Source organism: Pinus tabuliformis, chromosome 7 (assembly GCF_031772625.1).
Source record: "Pinus tabuliformis cultivar Carrire ecotype Pingquan chromosome 7, CPIR1, whole genome shotgun sequence".
In the NCBI taxonomy this organism is placed as follows: Eukaryota; Viridiplantae; Streptophyta; class Pinopsida; order Pinales; family Pinaceae; genus Pinus; species Pinus tabuliformis.
In genome coordinates, this window is record NC_142293.1 from 499,955,300 (window position 1) to 499,981,362 (window position 26,063).

Here is a 26,063-nt window from a genome sequence, read left to right on the forward strand (position 1 = left end):
AAGAAGCCATTCGTGCTTATTATGAAGATAAGGGAGACGAGGGGTTAGAGAAACAACATGTCATACAGAGAGTGATTGATGAGCGATGGAACAACACCCTACATCGCCCCATTCATGTTGCAGGTATCTACCTCAACCCCACATTTTCTTACTCCTGTGGTTTTAGATTTGATGCCAAGGTGATCGATTCTTCACTTGTGTTGAGAGGATGGTATCATCCGAGCAAGAACGTGAAGTTATTTCTAAAGAAATGGAGATATATAGGATGGCAGATGGCACATTTAGTTTTACCATGGCTATTAAGAATACGACGACCAAAATGCCAGGCAAGCTTCAGTTTGTTTCAACTTTCAAATTTCATAAGTCATAATTTCATTGTCTCTTCATAATTTGCTTCAAGTTTAGCATTTCAATGTTTTAACCTGCTTTTTTATGTTTCTCATTTTTCTTTTAACTTGTAGATGCTCGGTGGACAAGCTATGGTGGCAGAGTACCCCATCTCCAAAAGCTTCCCATTCGAGTGCTCAATCAAACATGCAGTTCCTCTGGGTGCGAGTGCAACTGGAGTGTACTTGACAAAATACACAGCAAAAAGCGCAACAGGTAAAAAAATCAAATTAAAATTTTGAATTCATTTGATTATTTTTAATATTTAAATTTTCTAAGTACTAATTTACAATCTATGACCCTAATACAGATTGGAGTCCCAACGCCTCAATGACATGGTCTACGTCTACTACAATCTTCGATTGTGGGTGAGACAACTTCAGAAAACTCTTGATGTGGAAGCCATCTCATTGGACAATATTGATACCACTGCTGCATGGAGGGTCGAGACTGAGAGGCCGACCATGGACTCGATCCCTGATTGGTTAGATGTGGATCCAAAGGCACTAGCGGCAGAGGAGGTAGCAGTTGCAGGGGAGGGAGAGCCAGAGGTAGAGGAGGAGGAGCAAGGTCAGGAGGCAGAGCAGGAAGAAGATGAGGAGGAGGAGGTGACACCATCTAGTTAGTAGTATGCGCAACAGAAGAGGATAGAGGCCACTTCTTTTATTGGCTTCTAGAAGACGACTAGGTCCATTTGTATCCCCAGGGGCAAGACCTTCTTCCTCTAGAGGAAATGGCAAAGCCATTCCCTATTCCCGTAAAAGGTGTAGAGGATCTCAGTGATTGATTAGTGATTACTTTATGACATGTAGATGACTCATGATATACATTTATTATATTTTTTGTTGATATTTTGACTCTTGAGAGTTGAGACTGAGACAGGACTCAAGATTCAGGTCTTGATTCACTATTTTGATATGTGATGTAGCACTAGACTTCGTATACATATTATATACTAGATTTCTTTACATGTTTATGTGGAAATGCATTTGTTTGATGTTGTGGATACTTTAGATGCTAAAAAAAAAAATTAAAATGAATATTTTTGTATTTTTTTAATTTTGCCGACTTTTTGCAGACTTTTTCAATTTCTGGACCCTTGCCAATTTAATCCCGACTTCGGCTTTTTCCACATTGGTTTCTATCGTACCTCTTCTTGGTGAATTGGTATGCTGAGTATTTCACATAATTATTGTCTATTAAAGTGTATGATTACTGGAATATTTTCAATACATCTTCCCCATTGAGAGATTTGAGCATTAGTTTAATGTTTTAAATCTCAGTTTATATTTCTCATTCTGCAACTCATTCCTTTTATACACATAGGTGTCATTCTTGGTTAGAAAGTAGCCTGTTGACTGGCTATCAAAACCAATGGTTCCACAGTTCCAGGAGTAAAATACAATCTCTATCCAATAATTTATTAAAAACACAGTCTGATGCCTTAGCATAGTTCCCTAGCCAAAATTGATCTCAAGGAAACAACACCTTCCATCCATAAAGTTGGGGAAGTAGGGAGAAATCACAGGGCATTGGCAAGGTACCAACTTCCTCACTCTGACTGCTTAATATGCAAGAGGATGAGTGGAATTTATTTTTCCAGAAAAACAAATGGCTACCACCTCTACAGTTGTGCTATCCTTGATACTCCTATTAACCTTCTCCAATCTTAATTGAATTTTATGAAGCAACAATGTTGCCATCCCAGCAGTAAGATTATAACCAGGTGCAGAAGCAGAAGCATTGCAACATCTTTCAGCAAATTTGGTAGAGCGACAGACAGCATAAAGGTTACATTTTCAAAAATCTAATGGAGCAGTATCAAAAGATGATGCAGAATTCACCCAATGTGAAAGGTATTACAACATCACATGTCCCTGAAATCTCTTTGTATTCCCGTGAAACACGTCAAGAATAAATAATGTTTACACTTGCTGCAAAGTCATCATAAGAATACAGTTTGAGAAATGCTCACCCACGCATACAGTTACTTGTGCATTCCATGAAACTACATTCCGTTCTGACATTTCATCAAACACCTTACAAGAATCTTTCATAGTTCCACTTTGTGCATACACTGTAACAACGGAATAGGTAACGCATCCATTGATCTCAAGAGAAGTTTTGACAATGCACGCATAGATTTACCTATCATGTTCCAGATAGCCATGCTGGCACATGCCTTGATGACAGTGGCAAAGATGAAATTATTTGGCTTCACAACAGCACATCTCATTTGGCAAAATAACTCCAATGCCTCCTCGCAATGCACCACTCTGAGCATATCATGTTTCATCCGACATTCATCAGAACAGTTTGAAGATTTCCATATCATTTTCACTCTGTGCATATCCAATAATGATTGCATTCCATGATACTAAATCTCGCTCAGGCCTTTGTCAAGTGGTTGTAATGCACCCACTCCTTGCATATAAATTCCCCAAGTTTATCATCTATGAAATTGTCAATCTTTGGCCCCAGTTGATTATGTGGGTGTGAACAAATTTACCATTTTCCAGATATTAGGCAGTAGCACACTGCTTAAGGAGAGTAGCATAGTATACCACATGATTAATTTTCTAGTTCAACAAATGTGCAGTGTTCAAAGATTGCTCCAGTGTCTATCTATGCATAATGTATTTAAACAACTGTGTTGCAAGTTCTTTGGATATTCAACAATAGCAGTTGAGTTCCATCATCAACGACGCCCAAAAGGAAGATGTGGAATAGCTTCTTGAAACATGCAAATCTTTAGAAGCAGTTAAGAGATCAAACATAGATTTTTCCACAGTGATATCTGGCATGTAGAGCCTCTTGCACACCACAGAATGAGCAAGAATAGTGTGAAAAGTGGAATAAAACACAACATAAAGAGGAGAACTTAACACCTCAGCAAACTCTTCTTCCCATCAAGATTATCATGTGGGGCTTCCTCTTTTATGACAATGCATTGGTTCCAGTCCTTACAGCCTTAGCCATTGTATCCACCATGTGGCTTCATAGTTTTATCATCTGCTGACTACCATGGTGTCATGCCCTTAGTGAGTTTATTTGATGAGGATTTTCCAGCTCCAGCTTGGTCTCCTCTCCTTTTCACACACCAAAAAGACTATTTGAGGCTCAAATGGAGGATGGGGGCTTTTTATTAAAAAAAAGTTTTATTTGCTTTTATCAATATCCACAAAAATGGTAGTTGTCTGTGTTTGTATTTTGCTAAAGGAGAGTGTGTGTGCAAAACCTGGTATTTGAATTTGGAAGTCTGGTTGCATTGTCTTTTCTATATTATAAATCCCATTATGCTTAAAATAATAATATGTAATAACTGTGGAAATTAATGCCCTCATCCCAGGGCCAGGATAAGGGACACTATATAGTATACATAGCAGCTCCCCTTGTCTTTCGATTGAATATTACAGTATTATATGCAATGATACCTGAGTAGTGAATCACTCTTGAAATTACTTTGTACATCATCTTGTGCCCTTTTCAGGTAAGTTGTGGATGCAGACAATATAGAATCTAGATATTAAAGTAATTCTTGCTGTAAGTGTGTAAAATACCTGATGAGAATGACACCTCAAAGTCTGACTATTTTGAGAAGTCCTTTGCAAACACATCAAAAATACAAATGAATTACTAATTTACTGTCCACTGTGCTCAAGACCAGATCCTGTTCTAAGCCTCAGACCACATGCAGATGGAACTGGCCCAGGATGATGAATTCAAAGGCTTACATATCAGAAATGTGACAAGTGGGTGGCCGTTCAACGGTCAACCAACTCCTTTTGCTAAAAGCATAAGGCATAGAGCATTAACAACAAGGACAAGTCCAAGCTATCCATTGCCATCTTTATATCACAAGATTTGACGCAGTGATTGGTCCTGCACCAATGCTGATTGATGAAACCATCAACATTTGTAATCCACATATATGGTTAAGAATATCATTGAACTTGTCCATCATTTTCTTGTTCATGGTAACTTCACGTTTTATACATTTGGAGTGCTCTTAAAGCAAATCAGATTTTTTTAGCCCCAAGGTTTAGCTCAATCTGCCACAGTTGCCAGGACATTATCAGTAATCCAGCATGTTGTGCAGTTACCCTGTTTGACTCCCACAGAGTTGGAAGTCTGTGCCACCCACTCTACCTTAGGTACCATCCTCAGAATAAGGGGAAGTGCCCAGGTGTTTCCTGGGGATTTGTTTCCAAAGAAAAAAAATAACAACACATTTTTAATAAATCAATCATTGTAATGCTATTCAAAAGTGTTGAAAATTGGCAGGTCAGAGATGAATTTCCTTAAATAAAATTTTCATTTCTGACAATTCTGGAGTGACTTTCCAAAATTAGAAAGTCATGTCTAGCATCTCAAGCCTGGCTTTCCAAAATTAGTAAATCACCTTGCATCAATTGGTAATCAAGTATAGATGTTGGAAAATCACTTTAATTATCATTAATCAATCTTAATAGTTCAAATTTGACTTAATCATCAATATTATCATTACCTTTATTATTATCCTTATGATACTATGACATTATTATTATTAAAAGAAACTTCAAGTCACCTTACCTTCATCACTTAATCACTTTGTACCTTTATGTCTCTCATAGCACATCATAACTCTCTCTTTCTTAATGGATATGTTTCACTCTCATTAAAGTCTCGTCATAAAAGATTCTCTTATGCTTTCATTAATGCATACATTACTCCCTCTCTCTTACGCACTCATTAAGACATTGCATATTCCTCTTACTCACAATAAAAGCATGTCATAAAAGGTTCCTCTTATGCCTCCTTAATGGCATTGGTTACAAAAGCATGCATACCGCCTTAATGGCATGAGTTACAAAGGCATGTGTACCTCCCTAAATGGCATATGTAACTCCTCCTCAAGGCATGCCTATTGCTCCTATTTGACCAGATTTTGTTGTTCCTCCTATATATATATATATTTCATATCAACTCATTCTCACTACTTGTGCATTGTGAAAGAAGGATTCGAACTTGAAAGAGAGAGTTGGAGAGACTTGAAAAATATTGTGAGAGGGAGACTTGGAAAGTAAGAGCAGAACTTGAAGATTGATTCAGTGTTTGCATCAGTTGCTGCTACCAGTAATTCATGCTACACCTTGTTCAGATTTGGGTGAAGTTATTCATTCTCTTGATCTCTCATTACACTTTGTATCTCTGTTGAACAATTGATATTTAATAGAAGAAGAATCTGGTTGGGTTTTTCCCTGGTCATTGGACCTAAATTCTCTGTGTCTTATCTTGTTCTTGGTTGTCTTCAATTGTGCATTTGGTTTATGTTTTATCTACAATTGCTTAACTAATATTGCTGCAAAAAGAAGTTTTGGAACAAATAATTGTTACAGCATAGAACATCTTTTTTTTAAAAGTACCATGCTACTTGTTGAGGAATTTTTTGCAGGGTTTTATATCTCATGATGCCTAGAATAGAACTTCAGCACTGCACAACTTTTTGAAGGAAATGTCAAGAAATGACTGTCATCCTTCCAATATTTTCTCTGTATACTGAAGCTTGATATTGTTGAAGACCATTCTGTTGCATAGAACAGATGAATGCATCACACAATAACATCTCAATAGCTCTACCATTGCAGTTACTTTGTGGGATGATGGAGTCACTCCCTTTAGCATCTCCAGTAATAGCTTTCAATAATGGACCCAAAAAAATTTGAAAATCATCATTTCATCCACAGCTTCAAAAACTTAGCTTGAACAAATAGTCTTTTGGAACTTGACTTGAAAGGGTAGAAAATGAAATGATTTTATTTTTGAGGTTACCTTAATGGCATCTTTACATGAGCTCATAACAAAAACTTATTTTCATCATACCATATTCTCCACCAAGTGACCCATAGGAGAAGGTTCTGATTTCCAATAAAGATTATAATCAGATTTTTCTAGACAGAGGTAATCTGCTTTAAATATGGAGCTTCCTAGTTTCAATCCTGATTCCCAAACTAAAAATATCTGGGTAGGATTTAATGAAGACCATTCTTTTAGTCATAGATAACACCTTCGAAATGTCATCATAATCAGCTAGTAAATCACGTGATATTAAAGGTCAGTTTTTTGACTTACTAGCTTTGCAGCGTTAGCTGGCAATCCTCCTCGAGAAGATCATTGATCTTCCTAATGTTTGCTACCTTAGAAATATTTTGACTCTTGTGCCGTAAACAAGTCTGATAAAGTAGCAAACTTTGGTATTTTCCTTAAAGGATGCTTCCCATAATAGAATGATGCCCAAAAGACTGCTTTCTTTTGTGAATCAAATTAAAACATATCTGCACATTATTCTAGATGCTTAAGCCTTCGTGACGGTGATACTTATAACAGAGGGAAAAAAAATCCCACTTGTTTGCTCCTTGCATAACTGCACCAAAGGATTTGCTGCCATAAGCTGTTAATTTAAGAGAAGGCTTCAATGCCAGCTTGGCCAGCAGGGTTTGTTCAAAGTTCAAACAGACTTAAATACTCAATATGCAGACCACTGTCCCTTTGGACAAGCAAAATCCTCTCCCATTTACCAAAGGAATTTTTTTCATTTCAATTTTTCCTCCCTCGACAATTTCTAATTTTTGCATTCTATTTCTACTAGGACAAATGTTGGAGCTGAAATAACCAAACACTAAAAAATAGGGATGGCAGATGAATGCTGAAAAAAATTGCTTTCTATCTACAGTACGCATTTTTTGTTTTCTATGGTAAGCTGTTAATTTTAGGTATGTTCTATGCTAGAGCAATTTATTTCAATTTTCACAGTTAGCTCAATATCTTTTCCAGATTAGCAATCACATCAGCATTAAAGTAAACTGCAGATAGAACATAAATATAAATCGCAGAAGACAAGCCAATACAAGAGAACACAAGATGTGGCGCTAGCCAGGGACAAACCCCAATGTGAGGAAACCCTTGATCAATTCTTCTTATATGTTCTTCAATAGTTCAGCAGAGAGAAAGAGAGAGAGAGATAGTACATTTTCAACAAAAGTCAACACTTAGATTTTCTAGATAAGAGAATAGATCATCTCTACATGAAATCAGTTGAAGACATGCTGCTTCAACTGATTCTCCAAGGTGACTCCTTCACCTATCATTGTGTTGCATCTCATCCACATGCTGCACCTCTCCGTGCTGCACTCAATTGCTGGACCTCATGCTGCCACTGCTGTCCCATGTACCATAATGCTGTCCCACTGTTAGTGACATTGCCATTCCATGTTTGCCATACAGCTGTTCCGTTTGCTTGCTCCATCCAGCTTCATTGTTGTCCCAAGGCTGCACTATACAGCACCATATGCCTTCATCATGCTGCCACCTATCACAATACTGTGCAAAGACCTGCCCCATGCCTATCCACGTTGTCTCTTGATCTGAGGTGATAAGGCCTGCTGCCTATCACAGTATAGCTGTCATCTACAGCTCACTTCAAAACCCCTTGATTGCAGTCCAAACTATCTTGATTTTGGGCTGGTCTCAACAGCCATACACACAGCTCCTTGATCCTTGAGACAGCCCTGTTCAGGACTTGTTTTCACCCTCAAACAGTTCTCATACTAATCCGCTCTTCAACAGCAACTTGGCCTCTGATCTAAGCTCTCCATGTTGTCCTGAAGTGGCATTGCCTTGCTGTCTCTTCTTGCTGCTGCTAGGGCATCCAGTCATCATCTTTGGGCTGCATTTGGCTATGTATAGACTGCGGCTTAGTCTCCTTGTTGCTGCGTCTAAGGGCTGTCCTAAACTCTTCCAAAACAGTGTAGTATGACTGCGTTTAGGTCTCACCTTGCTGCATATAGATGATCCTCTAAACAGCTCCCTTCTTGCTGCAGCTAAGTAGCCTCTGTTGACTGCTGTTAGGGCACTCTTTTAGACAACGAGTTAGGGCAGGCTGGGGCAGCGTATAGGAGCAGGTTAGGGCAGTGTATAGGGCTGGTTTGGGCAGCGTATAGGAGCAGGGATCTCCTCTCTTGGACTGCGGCTTAAACCACCCTCTTTAGGACTGCGGCTAGGGTAGTATAGAACCTCTTCATGACTACGGCTAAGGTTCTTTTGAACAGCACATAGGTCTCTCTCCTTAGGGCTGCGTATAGGTGCCTTTTAGGACAGCGGATAGGGTCTCTTCTTAGACCCTCCATGGCTGCGTATTACTGCTTCTTCATAGGGCAGCGTTAGGGCTTCCTTCACCGTGCTAGATCTCCCTTTCCTCCTGCGTCTAGGGCTTCTTCATTAGGGCAGCGTAGAGCCTAGGGCACTCCCTCTAGATTAGGGCAATGTTATCCCTTAGGATCTCTCCTCCTACTAAAACCCAAAGACAAGTAAAGAGGAAGAGATCCCAAGTGTGTGTCCAAATGACTTTCAAGACACCTCTATTTATACTAAAACGTTGAGCACATGTGGGCTTTATTTGGTTGCTGGCCGACCTTGACGAATTGTCCCATAACACAAATAAATTCATATCTCCATGAATACTTATCGGAATCGGATGATATTTAGATCAATCCTACACCTCTCGATGAAAGGGATCCAAGAAAAATATCAACTGTCATTAATAAGATGACCCACATGGAGTTTGGCCCTAGTTGCCAATTTTAACACTCCCTCTCAACTAGGGAGAACTCCATCCGCTGATCCATATATCCGACTACACTATCTTTGCCATCAGTGCCAGACATTGCTCTGCTCTATTGAGCTTTGCTCAGTTTTGCTCTGCTCTGCTCTGCTCTACTGAGCTCTGATCAGTTTTTCTCTGCTGAACCATGAAGAAGAAGAATTGATTGAGAATGTCTCATACCATTCTCCACTGACCCGAAGTCAGTTTCATATGAAGAGAGTGTGTCATACCACTCTTACTGACCCAAAGTCAGTTTTATTGATCCCAGATCAATATCACAAGGGAGTGTCTCAAACCACTCATATTGATCCCAGATCAGCTGGAGGTCATCCTAGCATAGGGAGTACAGTAGATACAACAATGCGTCCATCGATAGTACTACTATGGTCCCTAACCCCATTTCCCTGCTCATTGATCAGATGAGAGGTACTTCCCATGAGTCCTAGACTGCATAGGTAGGATGCCTCAACAAGGGAACTAATCATCCTGTCCCACAGGAGAACTAATCATCCTGGCTCATAGGAGAATGAATCATCCTGGCTCACAAGAGAACGAATCATCCTGTCCCAAAGTCGCCTCAGGGTATCACAGGGAAGGCTAAGCTATTCACCCTGTACACAACGCACCATTAGGGGAGGGTGAGTCGCCCTATGGTCGTGTGTTGCTCCAGTAAGTACCCCAAGCCCCCCAGAGCTCCCAGAGCTCAATGCATGCAACATGCAGGACCCTTATACGAAGGTCTCTCAACGACTCCAAGTCATTCGGGAAAGTCACAAATTTGACCTTTCCCCGGGGCTTTGACAAAACATTTGCGACCTGTACATCAGTCTCAATGCGATGGAGCCTCCTTGCTCATCGATTTACCATATCCCAGATAAGGTAGTATCTGATGTCTATCTGCTGGAGCAATCATCGAATACGGGATTCCTCAACAATCAAATCCCCCCTGGTTGTCACAGAGAATCACAGTGGTATTCATCATGTGTACAAACAGCTCACTGAAGAGCTTCTGCAACCAGGCAGCTTCACACAAGATCATACTCGTAGCTATGTATTCGGTCTCGGCAGTGCTTATAGCAACAGACTTCTGCTTCTTGCTCATCCATGATATCGAAGCAGAATCCAAAGAGAACCCGCACTGAGAAGTGCTCTAGTGATCCTCCACACTGCCTGCCCAATCAGCATTTGAATAATCATGCAGTTTCATATTTCCAGCAATGTATCTCAATCCATGAGAGATTGTGCCCCAAAGATATCTCAGAAGATTCTTGGCACCAATCCAATGAGGCTCAACCAAATATGAGCTCACCATGCTAACTGCAAAACATATATCCGAACGGAAATTCACCAAGAACTTCAATGCAAATGAGTTTGTGAAACTCAGAGGCATTTCCTAAATTTGGTCCAGCATCATCACCATATAACTTCTAAAAGTTAAGATCCTCGAGGTAATCACGGGCTTGCAGTTTACCATTCCACATCCAGAATCCAACTCCCTCTTACTTCTGCAAGTGAGAGGGTCTGCACCTATCAGAGATAGGTCGTTCTCAGAAGGTGCCGGTATGAAAGGTCTATTATCCACAACCTTCAAACAATGGTTTGGATTGGCTTCACTCTTAGTGAATCTCAGCTTCATCTGACAGCTATCAATCCTCTCATAATAAGCCTTGGGTGTTTTGCTTCAAGCCATAGAGGGCTTTCTTCCAACTATCAATCCTCTCATACTAAGCCCTGGGTGTTTTGCTTCAAGCCATAGAGGGCTTTCTTCCACCTACACACATGAGATTCCTGATCATGAATCTCAAATCCCTCAGGTTGTTCCAAACCTATGGACCTGCTACATGAGGGGAATGGTCCCCTTGTAAGATTTTCCTTCGGTACATCTCAGACATGTACCTTCATGCTCTTCTAGAATTCAGGCATCCCTGTTACCATCTGACTCACATCGGGTAGGGCCCCATAATAGACCTCCGGTGCTATAGATGAGATGTGTCAACTGACATGGTCCCCAATGGACCATCCTGCAACTTGGTACAAATTGCCAATCCTGAACCCATGAGTAAAAGCATCTTTGAAAATTCTATTTTCAAACACGTACCTTTCCATCGATGAATGCCACCCTGAAACCTTTGACTTCCATTGCCGAAATGGACACCAAGTTCTTCTTGCAATTAGGTACATAAAAGAGATTATGTAGATGAATCAAGTTACCCTCATTCAATTGAGGGGTAACACCCTTTCCAGGATAGGTGGCATTGGCTCCAAGTATAATGCCACGAATGTTTCCATCTCTACCAAATTAGAGAGAGAGCACCCTTCTATCTGATGGAGTGCCTTGAAGCACTACAATCAATAAGCCAAATTCCCAAAGAATCTAAAGGAGAGGGCCAATACAAGATAACACTTCTTTATCTTATCAAAAACAACATTTGATTCTTCATACCAGGGGTTCCTTGCTTTCTCTGAAGAGTCGACCGTGTCCTTGATGACCTACATTACCTGTCATTCCTTTGATCATTGAAGATGTCCCTGGAATGATTGTTATCATCATCAAGTGATGTGTCCCTACCAGTCGGACACTCCTTCGCCTAATGGCCGAACTTATTTCAACCAAGGCATCTGCCTTTCATTCCACCCTTAGATCTGGACTTCCCATATAAGTGATCTTCAGGTAGACCATCAGAAACTTCCGTTGCGCCATTCTGATAATATTCTCTGCTTCGACTTCACCCTTGGTGAATTAGAAGAGGGATGAGGAATCCATCGATCCTTTCCCAACTGTATTCGGTGATTGCTCTTTCACTCTTGCTTGGGCTTTGTCTTCACCTCAGCTCTGATACCATGTTTTTTTAGGTATGTTCTATGCTAGAGCAATTTATTTCAATTTTCATAGTTAGCTCAATATCTTTTCCAGATTAGCAAACACATCAGCATTAAAGTAAACTGCAGATAGAACATAAATATAAATCGCAGAAGACAAGCCAATACAAGAGGACACAAGATGTGGCGCTAGCCAGAGACAAACCCCAAAGTGGGGAAACCCTTGATCAATTATCCTTATATGTTCTTCAATAGTTCAGCAGAGAGAGGGAGAGAGATAGTACATTTTCAACAGAAGTCAACACTTAGACTTTCTAGATAAGAGAACAGATCATCTCTACATGAGATCAGTTGAAGACATGCTGCTTCAACTGATTCTCCAAGGTGACTCCTTCACCTATCATTGTGTTGCATCTCATCCACATACTGCACCTCTCCATGCTGCACTCAATTGCTGGACCCATGCTGCCACTGCTGTCCCATGTACCATAATGTTGTCCCACTGTTAGTGACATTGCCATTCCATGCTTGCCATACAGCTGTCCCGTTTGCTTGCTCCATCCAGCTTCATTGCTGTCCCAAGGCTGCACTATACAGCACCATATGCCTTCATCATGCTGCCACCTATCACAATACTGTGCACAGATCTGCCCCATGCCTATCCACGTTGTCTCTTGATCTGAGGTGATAAGGCCTGCTGCCTATCACAGTATAGCTGTCATCTACAGCTCACTTCAAAACCCCTTGATTGCAGTCCAAACTATCTTGATTTTGGGCTGGTCTCAACAACCATACACACAGCTCCTTGATCCTTGAGACAACCCTGTTCAGGACCTGTTTGCACCCTCAAACAGTCCTCATACTAATCCGCTCTTCAACAGCAACTTGGCCTCTGATCTAAGCTCTCCATGTTGTCCTGAAGTGGCATTGCCTTGCTGTCTCTTCTTGCTGCTGCAAGGGCATCCAGTCATCATCTTTGGGCTGCGTTTGGCTATGTATAGACTGCGGCTTAGTCTCCTTGTTGCTGCGTCTAAGGGCTGTCCTAAACCCTTCCAAAACAGTGTAGTATGATTGCGTTTAGGTCTTACCTTGCTGCATATAGATGATCCTCTAAACAGCTCCCTTCTTGCTGCGGCTAAGTAGCCTCTGTTCACTGCTGTTAGGGCACTCTTTTAGACAACGAGTTAGGGACTCTTTTAGACAACGAGTTAGGGCAGGCTGGGGCAGCGTATAGGAGCAGGTTAGGGCAGCGTATAGGGCTGATTTGGGCATCATATAGGAGCAGGGATCTCCTCTCTTGGACTGCGGCTTAAGCCACCCTCTTTAGGACTGTGGCTAGGGTAGTATAGAACCTCTTCATGACTGCGGCTAAGGTTCTTTTGAACAGCACATAGGTCTCTCTCCTTAGGGCTGCATATAGGTGCCTTTTAGGACAGAGGATAGGGTCTCTTCTTAGACCCCCCATGGCTGCGTATTACTGCTTCTTCATAGGGCAGCGTTAGGGCTTCCTTCACCGTGCTAGATCTCCCTTTCCTCCTGCGTCTAGGGCTTCTTCATTAGGGCAGCGTAGAGCCTAGGGCACTCCCTCTAGATTAGGGCAGCATTATCCCTTTGGATCTCTCCTCCTACTAAAACCCAAAGACAAGTAGAGAGGAAGAGATCCCAAGTGTGTGTCCAAATGACTTTCAAGGCATCTCTATTTATACGAAAATGTTGAGCACATGTGGGGTTTATTTGGTTGCTGGCCGACCTTGACGAATTGTCCCATAACACAAATAAATTCATATCTCCATGAATACTTATCGGAATCAGATGATCTTTAGATCAATCCTACACCTCTCGATGAGAGGGATCCAAGAAAAATATCAGCTGCCATTAATAAGATAACTCACATGGAGTTTGGCCCTAGTTGCCAATTTTAACATAAGCTTATACAGCTTTTGCAGGGAATTCATGTTGTTTTGTTTACATATTGCCCTTGGAGGCCATTGGAGTCTAAAATAGGAACAGTTAGACCAAAACCTTGGATCTATTAGGTGAACACATTGAAAATTTACAAATACAATTAAAGTATAACAGATGTTGAACAAACGTTACAGATAATTGATGTCACGTATTGATCTAACTTTGTATGAAGGTTGATGGGTCTTTTTTTTAACTATTGATTTAGAAATGCAATATCACGTGGCCTATTGATTCCATTTAAGAGTATATACAATACAAATTCTAGTGGTGTACTTGGATACATGCCTCCTTTTGAAGGAGATGGGAATTCGAATCCTTCTTAGCTATCTTCAAACTTTAGCACCATGGTATAACAAATGAGGGGAAAAAATCAAATATAGATTGTGTATCCTCCCTAATCTCTGAAAATCACGTGGCCTTTTCCTGGAGCAGCTGATACTTGAGAATAAATACTGTTAAGTATTTAATTTCAGAATGGCCATTGAGGTTTAAGTGCTAGGAAATATGGGCATTTAGTGTGCTGGTCCATATGGAGCCTCAGGTTTACTCGGATCCCAAACCAGTTGAGAAATCTGACTTTCCAGATTAAAGAACCTTTCAAGCTTGCAGCTGACAGGGAAAGAATTTTACCAAAGATGTAGGGCCTAGCCCTTCTTTAAGGGGTAGTTTTGAAGATATTTTGATACTTCTGTGAATAATAGATTTGGGATTAAGATAGATCTATGCTAGTAGAAAAAATAGAATATATGCCATGAGGATGGTAAAATTTATTGTTAAATAGAGATTATTTTGCCTCGATATCAATGCAAGACTCAGATAAGGTGAAGGGAATTATGACTGCCACCTATTGGAAGGTCACTTTCCTTATAATGGGAAATTATGAATTTCACCCATTAGATAATCAGCGTTGTGCTAAAGAGTGCACCTTGAGGATAAAAGGATTTAACAATGCTAAAGAAAAAAAAAGGTAGAAGTTTACTACATGTGTGTTTTAAGCAAAAAGAAATCTTTAGATATAAATTACTTAATCCTAAAGCTTTTGGAAGGATTTTAACCTTCACATGCTCAAATCTGAGGTATGCTAACTTTGCACCCCAAAAACTTCACGTCCTTATACATTGATCGAAGCTAAATGATAGAACCCTGGAGCTTTTATTTATTGAAGGACTACTACATATATAAGGGCTTGTAACTGTAAAATCCTGTATTAATTATAGAAATTACTTGAATCAACACAATTGGGAAACTAAAAAACATTGAGAATGATAAACTGTAGTTTCACTGCTATTTACATTGAATTTATATTTCTCAAGGTCACTTATTATCAGGAAAATCTCAAAAAGGCCTCTGAAGTGCAACTTGGCATGCTCCTTGATTATAAACATATAAGATGATGAGAATAGTATCAGATGCATTTTTACTTTTACCATTAATAACAGTATCTACATGACATGGTGATTATATTTAGAAACATCCAAGAACCTAGGTATGTTTGCGATGAATGAACTCTAAGCATAGCACTAGACCATAACTTCATTTGCTCAATCTTTAGCTACTAAGGCATTAGTGTTTTTCATTGTTAACTAGAGAACTGAATACCACTAAAACTAAAATTAAGCTTTCGATGACTTTTCAGTAATATTGGATGATCTCACGAAGTAATCCGAAACAAGTTGTGCAAATGTCAGAGATTTGTTGTTGAGTAGTTTCAATAGATTGTCATACTCCACAAGTTTCCTAAATCAAGACAAATGTTCAGCATATAAAGATATAATTCAAGAAATAGCATACCAACTTTATCACCAATGTGCCCAGAGAATTAATCGTACTTTCTTTAGAGAAATCAAACATTTCATCCTAAGGGGTTGGTTCAACTGGTTGTCTCCAATGTCGGTGGGCATTTGGCTAGTTTCACACCTACAGGTGAATGGTTCAAAACCCCCTAGATTTACGAGGAATACAATTCACAAATGTGAGGAGGCCTTTCATTTCCCTACAAACCTTTCCTTAGATTAAAAAAATATCAAACATCCTAGCGGCAGAATTTACCATCATCATCTAAAGTGTCCCGCATCCATTCTTCATCCACAATGTCTATTAGCACACCCATGCTTAGCTCTGCCATGTTCACCCTGTAAGTAAAGTATGCAATATTAGTCCTTGACCAAAGGTAAAAACACAAGTAGCATATAACATATCGACTATAATATAAGTTACCTAGCACTAGGACATGACTGTCTAACACAAGACACACAAACCCCCCAGCAAGAAGACAAAAAGTACATCGAAAATGTGTGTGTGTGTATTATAAATAAAATATAGATATAAAGATGGAATTTTTTAAATATTTCAAATGTAGAACAACAATGCAAATTTGCAAACAAACAAGTCCATGGGGCTTTGAATTGACGGTGAATGGGTGTACTATTAAAGCACTCCTTGTGAAAAAGGTCAACGGTTGAAATCCCCCCATGGGTTAGCCAACAAAAAAAACAATGCAATCAAACAAACAAGAATATGCAATAGATCATAAATATAGATTCTAGAACCATGAATTGTTGTTCTCATTTGATGTCTTCAAAACATATTACATAGACAAGATGATAGATGGGAATACCAATATCAACAAATACAAAATAGGGTAGAAGAGTCTCATTGATTCTCCCCCTTGATCTCAGAATCAAGATTCAAAATCATCAATGTCACCACCACTAACACTAACAATATACTCTCCTCCCTCCTCCAATGTATATAGTCTATGTGTTGCATCGATATGCGTGGCACACAACCCCTCAAAAGGATCACCATCATCAAAAGTTACCAACTCTAGGACCAATATAATGTTGATGTTTGTAGCTCAGGTAAGTACTTTCGCATAGGCCTATGTGTCTAGGCATGCAGAAGTCATCCAAATTCCCCTTAGTACACTTGCTCAAGTATTGAGTAAGTTGCTATGGTAACTTAATTTAGGAAAAGCACATAATTAATTATGTTGGCTATTAGCTATCGACCATCCATCACTTTGGAGATTAGGGTTAGGGATTTATCTCAATGAAAAGTTATAAAAGCAAGGCTAAGGAGAGGAGAAAGACACACCATACAATGGCACAAGCCATTGAGAAAGAGATTTTCTCAAGTGAGGAGTGAGATACTCAAGTGTGCCAAGTCCGAGGAAGGTGCAAGGGCACAACATAGGAGATCCAAATCAGCCAAGCAAATCAAGAATGGATCTAGGGTTTGATTAGCTAGATCAGATCCAAGGTATGTTGTATTTTTTAATTCCTCAATTGGGCCATTATCCCAAGGCAGAAGCCCAAGTAGGGTTTATAAATATAATGAAGAATTGTTGATTGGGTAGAACTTTTACATGTCACATGTGATTGATATTGGTTGTGTAATTATGCTTCCACTAAATAATTGTGTTAAGAACCTAGTTGTACTTTTATTTAGTAGATCTGTGATAAATCTATTAGGAACCAATTGTCAGGTGCTAGGTTCAAAATTCAACATGGTAACGGAGCAAAAACTCTGAGAGGTCAATCTTTGAATCATGTAAGTGTCAAGTTTGTACATGTATCCTTGGGGCCAGGTTTAGCCGCAATGTACAAGACACAAATATTTGCATGCCAAGAACCAAAGGGTCATACAAAGGCCACATGTAGTACGGCGACAAAGGAAATTTGCTGAAAAATCCATACGTTTTGAAGAAAAGTCATGATGCTAAGTAAAGTTTGAAGTTAAAATTAAAAAAAAAAAAAAAAAAGGAGACAGCCCAATCGTGGGTGGGTGGCAAACAACCGTGGTCTATCAAATCATGTCGCCAAGGCCAACCAATTGGCACAGATTGTAGGTGAACAAGGCTACAGACAAGAGATAGCACACAGGGGTTGTTTCGACGAGGTGCGTGAAGGGTGGTGGAGTCGAATAAGAAGTCAATGTCGAGGAGAGACCAAGTAGTAACGTCAAAGCACGCAGGAATCGACAAGTGTGTTGGACGCCGAAATTAACAATCGACGTAGGCAAGTGGCTGAAGGTTCAGTAAACAACATTCACAACAGGGACTAGCAGTCGTGCGAGTGGACACAATGGTTTAGCCATGGGCTTACAGAGGAAGTTGTCGTCGCAACCAACTACACAAGCAAAACCATTGGGCCGAGACGTGGGGTCAAAGTTTGCGCCAAGAAGCTGAGAAGGTTGCGGAGTTGCGGAGTGTAGGAGCCGCCCCTTGTGCAGGAAGGCACCAAATATTGTCGCTCCAGTAAGACGGAAAGATAGTCAACGCAACAAAGAGGTGTCGTGGGCTCGCTAGGTGGGTGGGGCCGTAGCCGCCAAGGGCCGTGACAAAGCACACAACCAACAAGAGAAGCTGCCAAATCAAAGAAGCCTAGAGAAAATTAGTGTTAGAGGCCAGCCACCAGTGTCAGGGCAGTAGAGGGTTGCAACCGCAAAATGGTAAAAAATTAATTTTGTGAGTTCCTAAAGGACCGACAAATTTTTTCAGTAAAGCAAGCTTAACAGACTAAGCACATATCTTCCGCAAAATTTAGCAATATGATTGCAGTATGTCTTTAGTTTGAACATAGGCTGGATGGAGCCTCAAATTACCTATCTTGGAAGGCTAGGGTCACCTCTTTTCTCAAGGAAAACGATCTCCGAGAGATTGTTGAGAAGGCGATCCCAGAGCTGACAGATGCCAAGGAGAATGTCGCCCTAGCAAAGAGGGAGATAAAGGCACAAAGCATACTCTTGGATGTTATGAAGGACCATTTGATCCTCACTTGTCTAAGAAGAAGTTAGCCAAGGAGATGTTCGATGCTTGGGTGAGTCTGTACCAAAGAAAGAACATTAACAAGAAAATGGTATTGAGGGACAAGCTCCAATCTACATAGAAGACCAAATCTAACTCAGCGGTGAGTTACCTGATGAAGATCACTTAGATTTGTTATCAACTTGCAGCAGTAGGGGAAAATGTTGACGATGCAAAGGTAGTGATCGTAGAGTTAGTGAACGTGATGTTGAACGGCTTCCCAGAGACATGAGATCTGTTTGTCAAATGAATTTGTGCTCGAGAGAACCAACCCTCATTTGATAGGCTATGGGATGAATGCATCTAGGAGGTGATGAGAAAGCAATCAAAAGCTAAGGCCACCAAGAAGGAAGGTGACAAGGACCTGGCTCTTGTCAGTAAGACAGCAAAGAGAGAAGGAAAAGGTTTGAGCGGGAGTGAGGAATCAGCCTCACAACCAAAGAAGAAGAAGGACTTGACTAAGGTCAAGTGTTTTGCATGTCATAAGACAGGCCATTATGCTTCACAATGTCTAGAGGGGAAGAAGGGCAAAAAAGGTGCACAGTCAGCTACAGCTGCATCAATAGAAACTCATGCGGAAGAGTTTTCCAAGAAGCTCGAAATGGAATTCTCATTTGTTCCCTACCTTTCCTTGAGCACCATACCAGTTGGTGCATGGCTATTGGATAGTGGAGCCACATGACATATGACAAGAGCACAAAAGCTATTTCAGCGTGATAAAGTGGGACTCAAAGTTGCATATGGAGTTTGGTGTTGATGCCAAACATGCAGTGAAGGGAGTTGGGACAGTGTGATTTCCAACTTGAGTTGGGAGGTGTGTTGAAAATGAAGGACATGCTATGGGTGTCAAAACTCAAGAGAAGTTTGTTTTCAATCTCTATGATAGAGAAGAAGGGGTTTGTTGTAACATTCCAAGATGGACAAGCATTGATCAGACCCACTGGATCTAGATCTAACGATGGCCATGTCATTGGAGTTAGGGAGGGAAACTTGTATAGCTAAAGGGCCAACCTATTCGAGCCAGGGCAAGGATCAAAAGTTCAAAACAGTGACAGAGAACAAGAAGCAAGAAGCTCCAAAGGTTGAGCAACATAGGGGGAGTTAACCTTCAAGTTCAGGGGGAGGAGTGGTCAACAAATCCTTCCAAATCTATCAAGAAGGTCTCATGGTATGACATGACCTTACGGGATGTTCAAGAGCAGAGGGTTCTAGGAACAAGTTCAAAGGGAGTGTCTTTGAGGATGATTCTAAATCAAGTGGTAGGGAAGGCTTCCAATTCAAGGGGAATAGTTATGGTAGCAGATCTAGGATCAGAGCCAGTTCCAAGTGGAAGAAGTACATCCCTCACTAAGAGGGAGTGTTAATGTTTGTAGCTTAGGTAGGTACTTCTGCACATGCCTAAGTGTCTAGGAGTGCAAAAGTTGCCCAAAGTCTCCTTAGGACACTTGCTCAAATATTGGGTAAGTTGATATTTTAAATTAGCCTAAGTCTAAGTTAGGAAAAACACATAATCAATTATGTTGGCTATTGAGCGGAAGAAACTTAGAAAAAGTAAAGTATTTACTTTGGTGATTATGTTTTAATCTCAATAATTGAGCTCAAGTGAGGCAAGATCTAATCTCGGCCATCCATCACTTTGGAGAATAGGGTTAGGGATTTAACTCAATGAAAAGTTATAAAAGCAGGGCTAAGGAGAGGAGAAAGACACACCATACAATGGCACAAGCCATTGAGAAAGAGATTATGAAGTGAATAGAGAGATACTCGAGTGTGTTGGGTTCGAGGAATGTGCAAGGGTGTAGCATAAGAGATCTAGATTAAGGACAAATATAGGACTTGATCAGCTAGATCAGATCTAGGGTATGTTGTATTTGTAAATTCCTCAATTTAGCCATTATCCCAGGACGGAAGCCCAAGTAGGTTCAAATTATTAATTTAATGAAGAACTATTTATTGGGCAAAATTTGTATGTGTTGCATGTGCTTGACGTTGGTTGTGTAATCGTGCTTTCGCTGAACAATTGTATTAAGAACTTAGTTGTGCGTTTATTCAATAGACTTGTGATAAATCTACTAGGAACTAATTGTCGGGTGCTAGGTTCATAAATTAACATATATTAAGATCCAAGTATTGATGCTTTGAAAATAGGTATTAACAATTGGCCAACATTGGGATGGGGTGACCTATGTGTATGAGATGCATGGGGCATGTGCCCTAATCAGAGCATATGTCCCACGAGCATTCAACACTAAGGCCATGAGAGTCCCAAGTGTCCATGTGACCAACATGGGGTCACAAGGCCAATGGCATAAAAGAAGAGTAACTTTGTTTTGGAGACTATAAAGGTATGGTTGCAATTTGATAATTCAACTTGCATTTAGCTTGCATGTGTTTAAACTTTAAAAAGGCTACGATTAGAGTTTGCTAATGAAATTAGAGTAACAAGAATGTCAAGTTATACTCTCCAACTCGCAGTTCCGATTCAGGTCTTCCACCATAGGTTTTTTCCAACTCAGGCTGTGTCAAACTAAGTTTGGCCAATTTTGACTCAAGTTTGACTCATAATTAATCACAAACAAAACTTTGACTCACAATTAATAATGACTATAACCCGAGTTGACTAAGTTTGACTCAGTTTACAAAAGCAAACTCACCAAATTTTCTACAAAACACCAAAATGTGTAATTCTCCAAATTTTTGTACTAGTCAAATTTTACCGAATCTAAATCAAACTCTCGACTCTTCTACATTGCCGTGTTTTTCAGCGATCTAAGTATTGTATAGCTATTGAATTTAGGCTTTTGTGATCCATATCAAGTTTATTGAGAAGGTTTTTGGTGATAATCACATCAGCATGCATTTGTCGACGCGTTTTGAACCACACTTGTCAGGTTGAGATAGCTTTCAATGAAATTCCATTCAAAGGAAAATTCAAATATCACTATAAAACATTTGCACGAAGAAATCTGAAAGCTGACAAACTCAGTAAATCATGTGTCATACGCGACCAAATAAGCTTCTAGAAATAAGCAAATAATATATAAAAAGCATCCTAGAGAAAACCACCAGCACCACCATGATAAACCATGTGGTCAACTTTCAGTGACAAATTACATAACGTCATCCATCAGTTGTGAAAAGCAGTGGTTGTGAATGACAAGAAAACATGGGTTTTTATAATCTATGCAAATTGTATTCTACAATTCCAAGCATTGCACTTAAAAGGACCAGTGGTTAAAGCTTAAGCAATTGTGGTGTGATCACATGTACTAACAATAGGACATAACATTCATGGTGCACTCTACCTGTCATAGGGAACCAGGGTTTCAATTAACTCTAGCATGTTGCTTACCATTGTTTCTAGTTTTTCCCATTATTAGCTGGTATTAGTTCTACTTACTGCTTCCCTGTATTACATTATGATCAGAACATGATATCTGGATTTCTTGATGAACAATCCGGCCCTCGTGGAATCTTTTTTCCTGTGCATTGGCTATTATGTAGCTCCTGAATATGTCACGGGGTTCGCCGAATTCGAACTGTGCGATTCGAAATTCGGTGAATCCCGATAAAAAAAAATAAATTCGTTGAGGTTTGGCAATGAAATTCGCCAGCTAATCATACAGTCCGTTTTTTAAGAATGACAGCCCTATTTTTTTTCTCGATTATTTAAAAAATGAAGAGGAAATACTGCCAAATTCGTTGATCTAGCTCGAATAAAACATGTAAATGCTGGCCATCTGAGGCCAACAGGAGAAGGAATAAGACGCCCAGCGAATAAGAGATTCACCTGATTGATCTCGCTCTCTCTGGACACACAAAAAGATGGATTATAGTACGAATTGATCCTTCGAATAAACCAGTATGCACCGAAGGAATGCCCTAAATCGTGGTCGGCATGTGATTGCAACTGCAATGGCGAGTATTCTTTAGTTCTTCAACGGCGAGTATTGCAACTGATCTGGTTAATTTTCGCGAAATTCTTTAAACTTCTGTGACAGTCCGGTTAATTTTCGCGAAAGTCATTTACACTTTCAACATACGGACGGACAATGCCAAAAGAAAAAAAGAGAAAGAAAAGTAAATCAGAATGCATCGGGGCATGTCCCAAGCGATGGAGGTCCTTCGAGGACCGAAAGCGTACCATATCAACTATCCATTATTCATAAATTGAAATCATATAAATAGCAAATATTTGAATCCTTCGAATCAATTTGAAAATCAGAATCAGGCAAGAAAGATTGAAAATCAGGCGAATACTCTCACCCAATTTCCGAATACTATCGACCAAATTATGACATTATAATCCTACCATCGTAAAGCAACTCTCATGATCAATGGATAATATTTGAAACAGATAAGAGTTAATTTCATGTACCTCAAGTGCAGGTGAAAAGGTCCCAGTCGTAGCTTGAATTAGGCCTAATAAGGCGATCTTCAAGTCTGCTCCCGGGGGGCTTCAAAGCTGATGTGTGTGAGAGGAGTTGGACTCAATATGAGGGCTCGGCTCGAAGGTGAGTGAGATTAGGCTGTTATTGAGTTGGTTTCTCCGCTTACACTTTCCCTGTCCAAGGTTTGGTGTTGACCAGTAAGGCTGCTGGGTCCCCTTGTTCCCAGCTCTTCTTTGAGTTCCCTTCCCTTCCTCTCTTGCCTCTCTGCGGGCTCCTCCCCTCAATTTTCGCACGTGGCTTACTTATTACAGCGGCTTTCCATCTCGGCGATTCGGGTGCCCTGTTCCTGTCAGGTTCCTGCGTTTCCTCCGTTCATCCGTGCTCGTGGTGGGTCTTCGCACGTGACTTACTTGTTACAGCAGTTGGAATTTGACGGGCATTTTGCCCGTCAGAAACCATTTTACCCGTAAAATACGTTGAAAAATTTTAAATAACCGTCTGACCTGACGTGTTTGGAAGGATGCATAACGTATTTTTGACGTTTAAGGGGTGCATAACATAGAGAGAGACACCTTTCCATTTCAACTTGGAACGGACACGATAATAAATCGATAATGATATTATTAAGAAATAAAATAACAATTTTGCATATTTTTATCCCTAAGGTTCACATTTTTAGTCTTTCTTTATTTTCTTTCGCGGAGTTTCACAAGGCGGATGAGTTGTCTGGAAAGTTATGGAAATTCTGGTCATATTTAGATAAAATCTGGCAAGGATTATTGTAAATCCAAGTTATAGTTGTTAAACTTCAAAATTTTAGGTGTCCTAGAGGTTTTTGATGGTGTTGAATCCATTTCCACTATCAAAAACATGATTCAAACACTACCTTTAACAGATTTTTTGAAAAAAATTTACCCGAATTATGGCTACTTTTGGTTGTCTGGGCAATTCCTCCACCTCGTTAGACGACTCCATTTTCTTTTGTGCCATTAATATCGCAAGATTTCAATTTTCCATGGGTAAATCTATTTAGGCCCCTTTTCACTTTTCATTGATTTGCTTTCTTGTTGATGCGAGGTGCATGTGAGTGGACCATGCCAATTGAAGTTCTCTATTTACTTTTGTGCCATTAATATTGCAAGATTTCAATTTTCCATGGATAAATCTATTTAGGCCCCTTTTCACCTTTCATTGATTTGCTTTCTTGTTGATGCTTGAGGTGCATGTGAGTGGACCATGCCAATTGAAGAGAGCTCTCAAGTGAATTTGAATATGCACACGCATAGAAAGTGAAACATATTTTTATTAAAGTAGGAATTAAAATACCTACAACTTGGACAAAAGCACCTATAGCCTAAGGACACACAACCACGGAAAATGGATTTGAGACCATTCAACAAAGGTTATTACCTAGTCTCCTTAAATATATGTCTACAAAACTAAGTGATCAATAAGCATCTAGTCTAATAGAGACTTTATATCAAATAATGTCATTCATATATATATATATATATATATATATATATATGTCCACAACACAACAAATTTTGCTCGGTTTGAAATGTTTTGTTCATGATGAGATCTCATTGGATGGTCAATCTTAGTATGATTCAATTCCCATAAGTGTCACCTAGAAGGTACAAGGGGAACAAAACATATATTTTTTGTACTCCTTAGAAGGAATTTCATTCAATAACTCACATTTCATTCATTTGATCAGGGTAATATCCAATGAATATGTATCTATCTCTTATGCAAACATCATTAAAATTCCCACTTGAATGAATCAAACAATCAATCCATGAGTGTGTTAGTGCATCATCGAACCTACGTAGCTAAAAGAACAAAACCTCTTCCTTGTCACAATAATTTTGGACCACAATCTTGCTCGTTCCTACTTGCTCTCCTTGAGTGTATTGGCCACCCACCTTTATTGGATTTTTTGGGCCGGAGGCCTGTCACAGTGTCACCGACTCACCACTCACTTATGAAAGTTATCCTATGTCATAATATCACCTATGGAACAGTGGAAGTGTCACTTCGACTACAATTTGCACCAGATATCGAGTGTCTCAACATATCACTTAAAAGATTTGAAAGATATGGCTCATGAAGAACGACATCTACCGCCACTTATGAAATACTAAAACACTTTTTATACATTGTACTTACTTGACTACAAACTCTTCGCGGTGGACCCCCACATTGATTCCATGTGATTATGATCGTGGAGAGGATGCAGAGGATAATCCATCTCATAGTTTTACTTTGTTGGTCATCTTATACGTCCCATAAGATCTCCTTAGTAATATCGTGTTATCGCATATTTGAGTCAAGGACATTTGATTTCAGAGTTATGGAGATTTTATTGTGAGTGTTCCATATAATTTCAAACCAAAATTGAGAATTCAATAAGTCATTTATGTGTTATGGTCATTTTGTTTTTTTTCTTATGATAGATATGTGTTTTTAATGAAACCTTTATTAGTGAAGGGTTAATTTATTATCAAAACATCACCCTTGGAAGGGAAAAATTTTAAACATAACGTTTCTTGAAAGGCAGCATAAAGACCTAAAACGTCAAAAAAATGGTATGATGGGTAAAGAGGAATCCAAATTCCAACTCAACTTACAGTTGATATCTGCTTCCTTCCTTCTCAGCGATTCGAATGCCCTGTCCCTGTCAGGTTCCTGCATTTCCTCTGTTTCCTCTGTTCGTCTGTGTTCGTGGTGGGGCTTGCAGGCTTGTGGGTCATGATCTGATTTTCTGTCTGACCCTGGTGATACAACTTATGAGGTGCGGCTCCGGATCCTCTGGGATCCTACACTGGTCTCGCCCACACCTTCGTCACAGAGTGGGCAGTGCCTCTAGTGTTGAAGGCCAAGGATGCAAGAGGATGGGGTCAAAAATCTCACTAATGACAGGCATCCAAGAATCTCTGAGAGAGGTTCCATCTGGTTCCCCATATAACCTGGAAAATAACAACACAGCAATCATCGACGACAATAATTGGTCTTTGTAAATTCTCTAGACTATTTCGATATTCATAGA

General features: G+C 39.9%; 1 protein-coding gene across 14 annotated transcripts in view; it reads right to left on the reverse strand.

Annotated features, from left to right (window-relative positions):
- Positions 1-23,451, reverse strand: part of BNS (bonsai) — a 154,412-nt gene extending 130,961 nt beyond the window's left edge. For 4 of the 14 annotated variants that reach the window (XR_016266658.1, XR_016266657.1, XR_016266659.1 and 1 more), the window contains exons 1-2: positions 22,999-23,421; positions 15,863-15,945 (exon numbers count right to left, since the gene is read on the reverse strand). Coding sequence is in view for 10 of the 14 variants with exons in the window: in XM_089458368.1 (XP_089314494.1) it covers positions 15,863-15,938 (76 nt within the window). In the remaining 4 variants the exon portion in view is untranslated. Of the gene's footprint in view, positions 1-15,862; positions 15,946-22,020; positions 22,160-22,410; positions 22,613-22,764; positions 22,889-22,998 lie in introns of those variants that run through there. The other 10 variants (XR_016266660.1, XM_089458377.1, XM_089458376.1 and 7 more) reach the window with 8 other exon arrangements.
- Between the last annotated feature and the right edge of the window lie 2,612 nt (positions 23,452-26,063).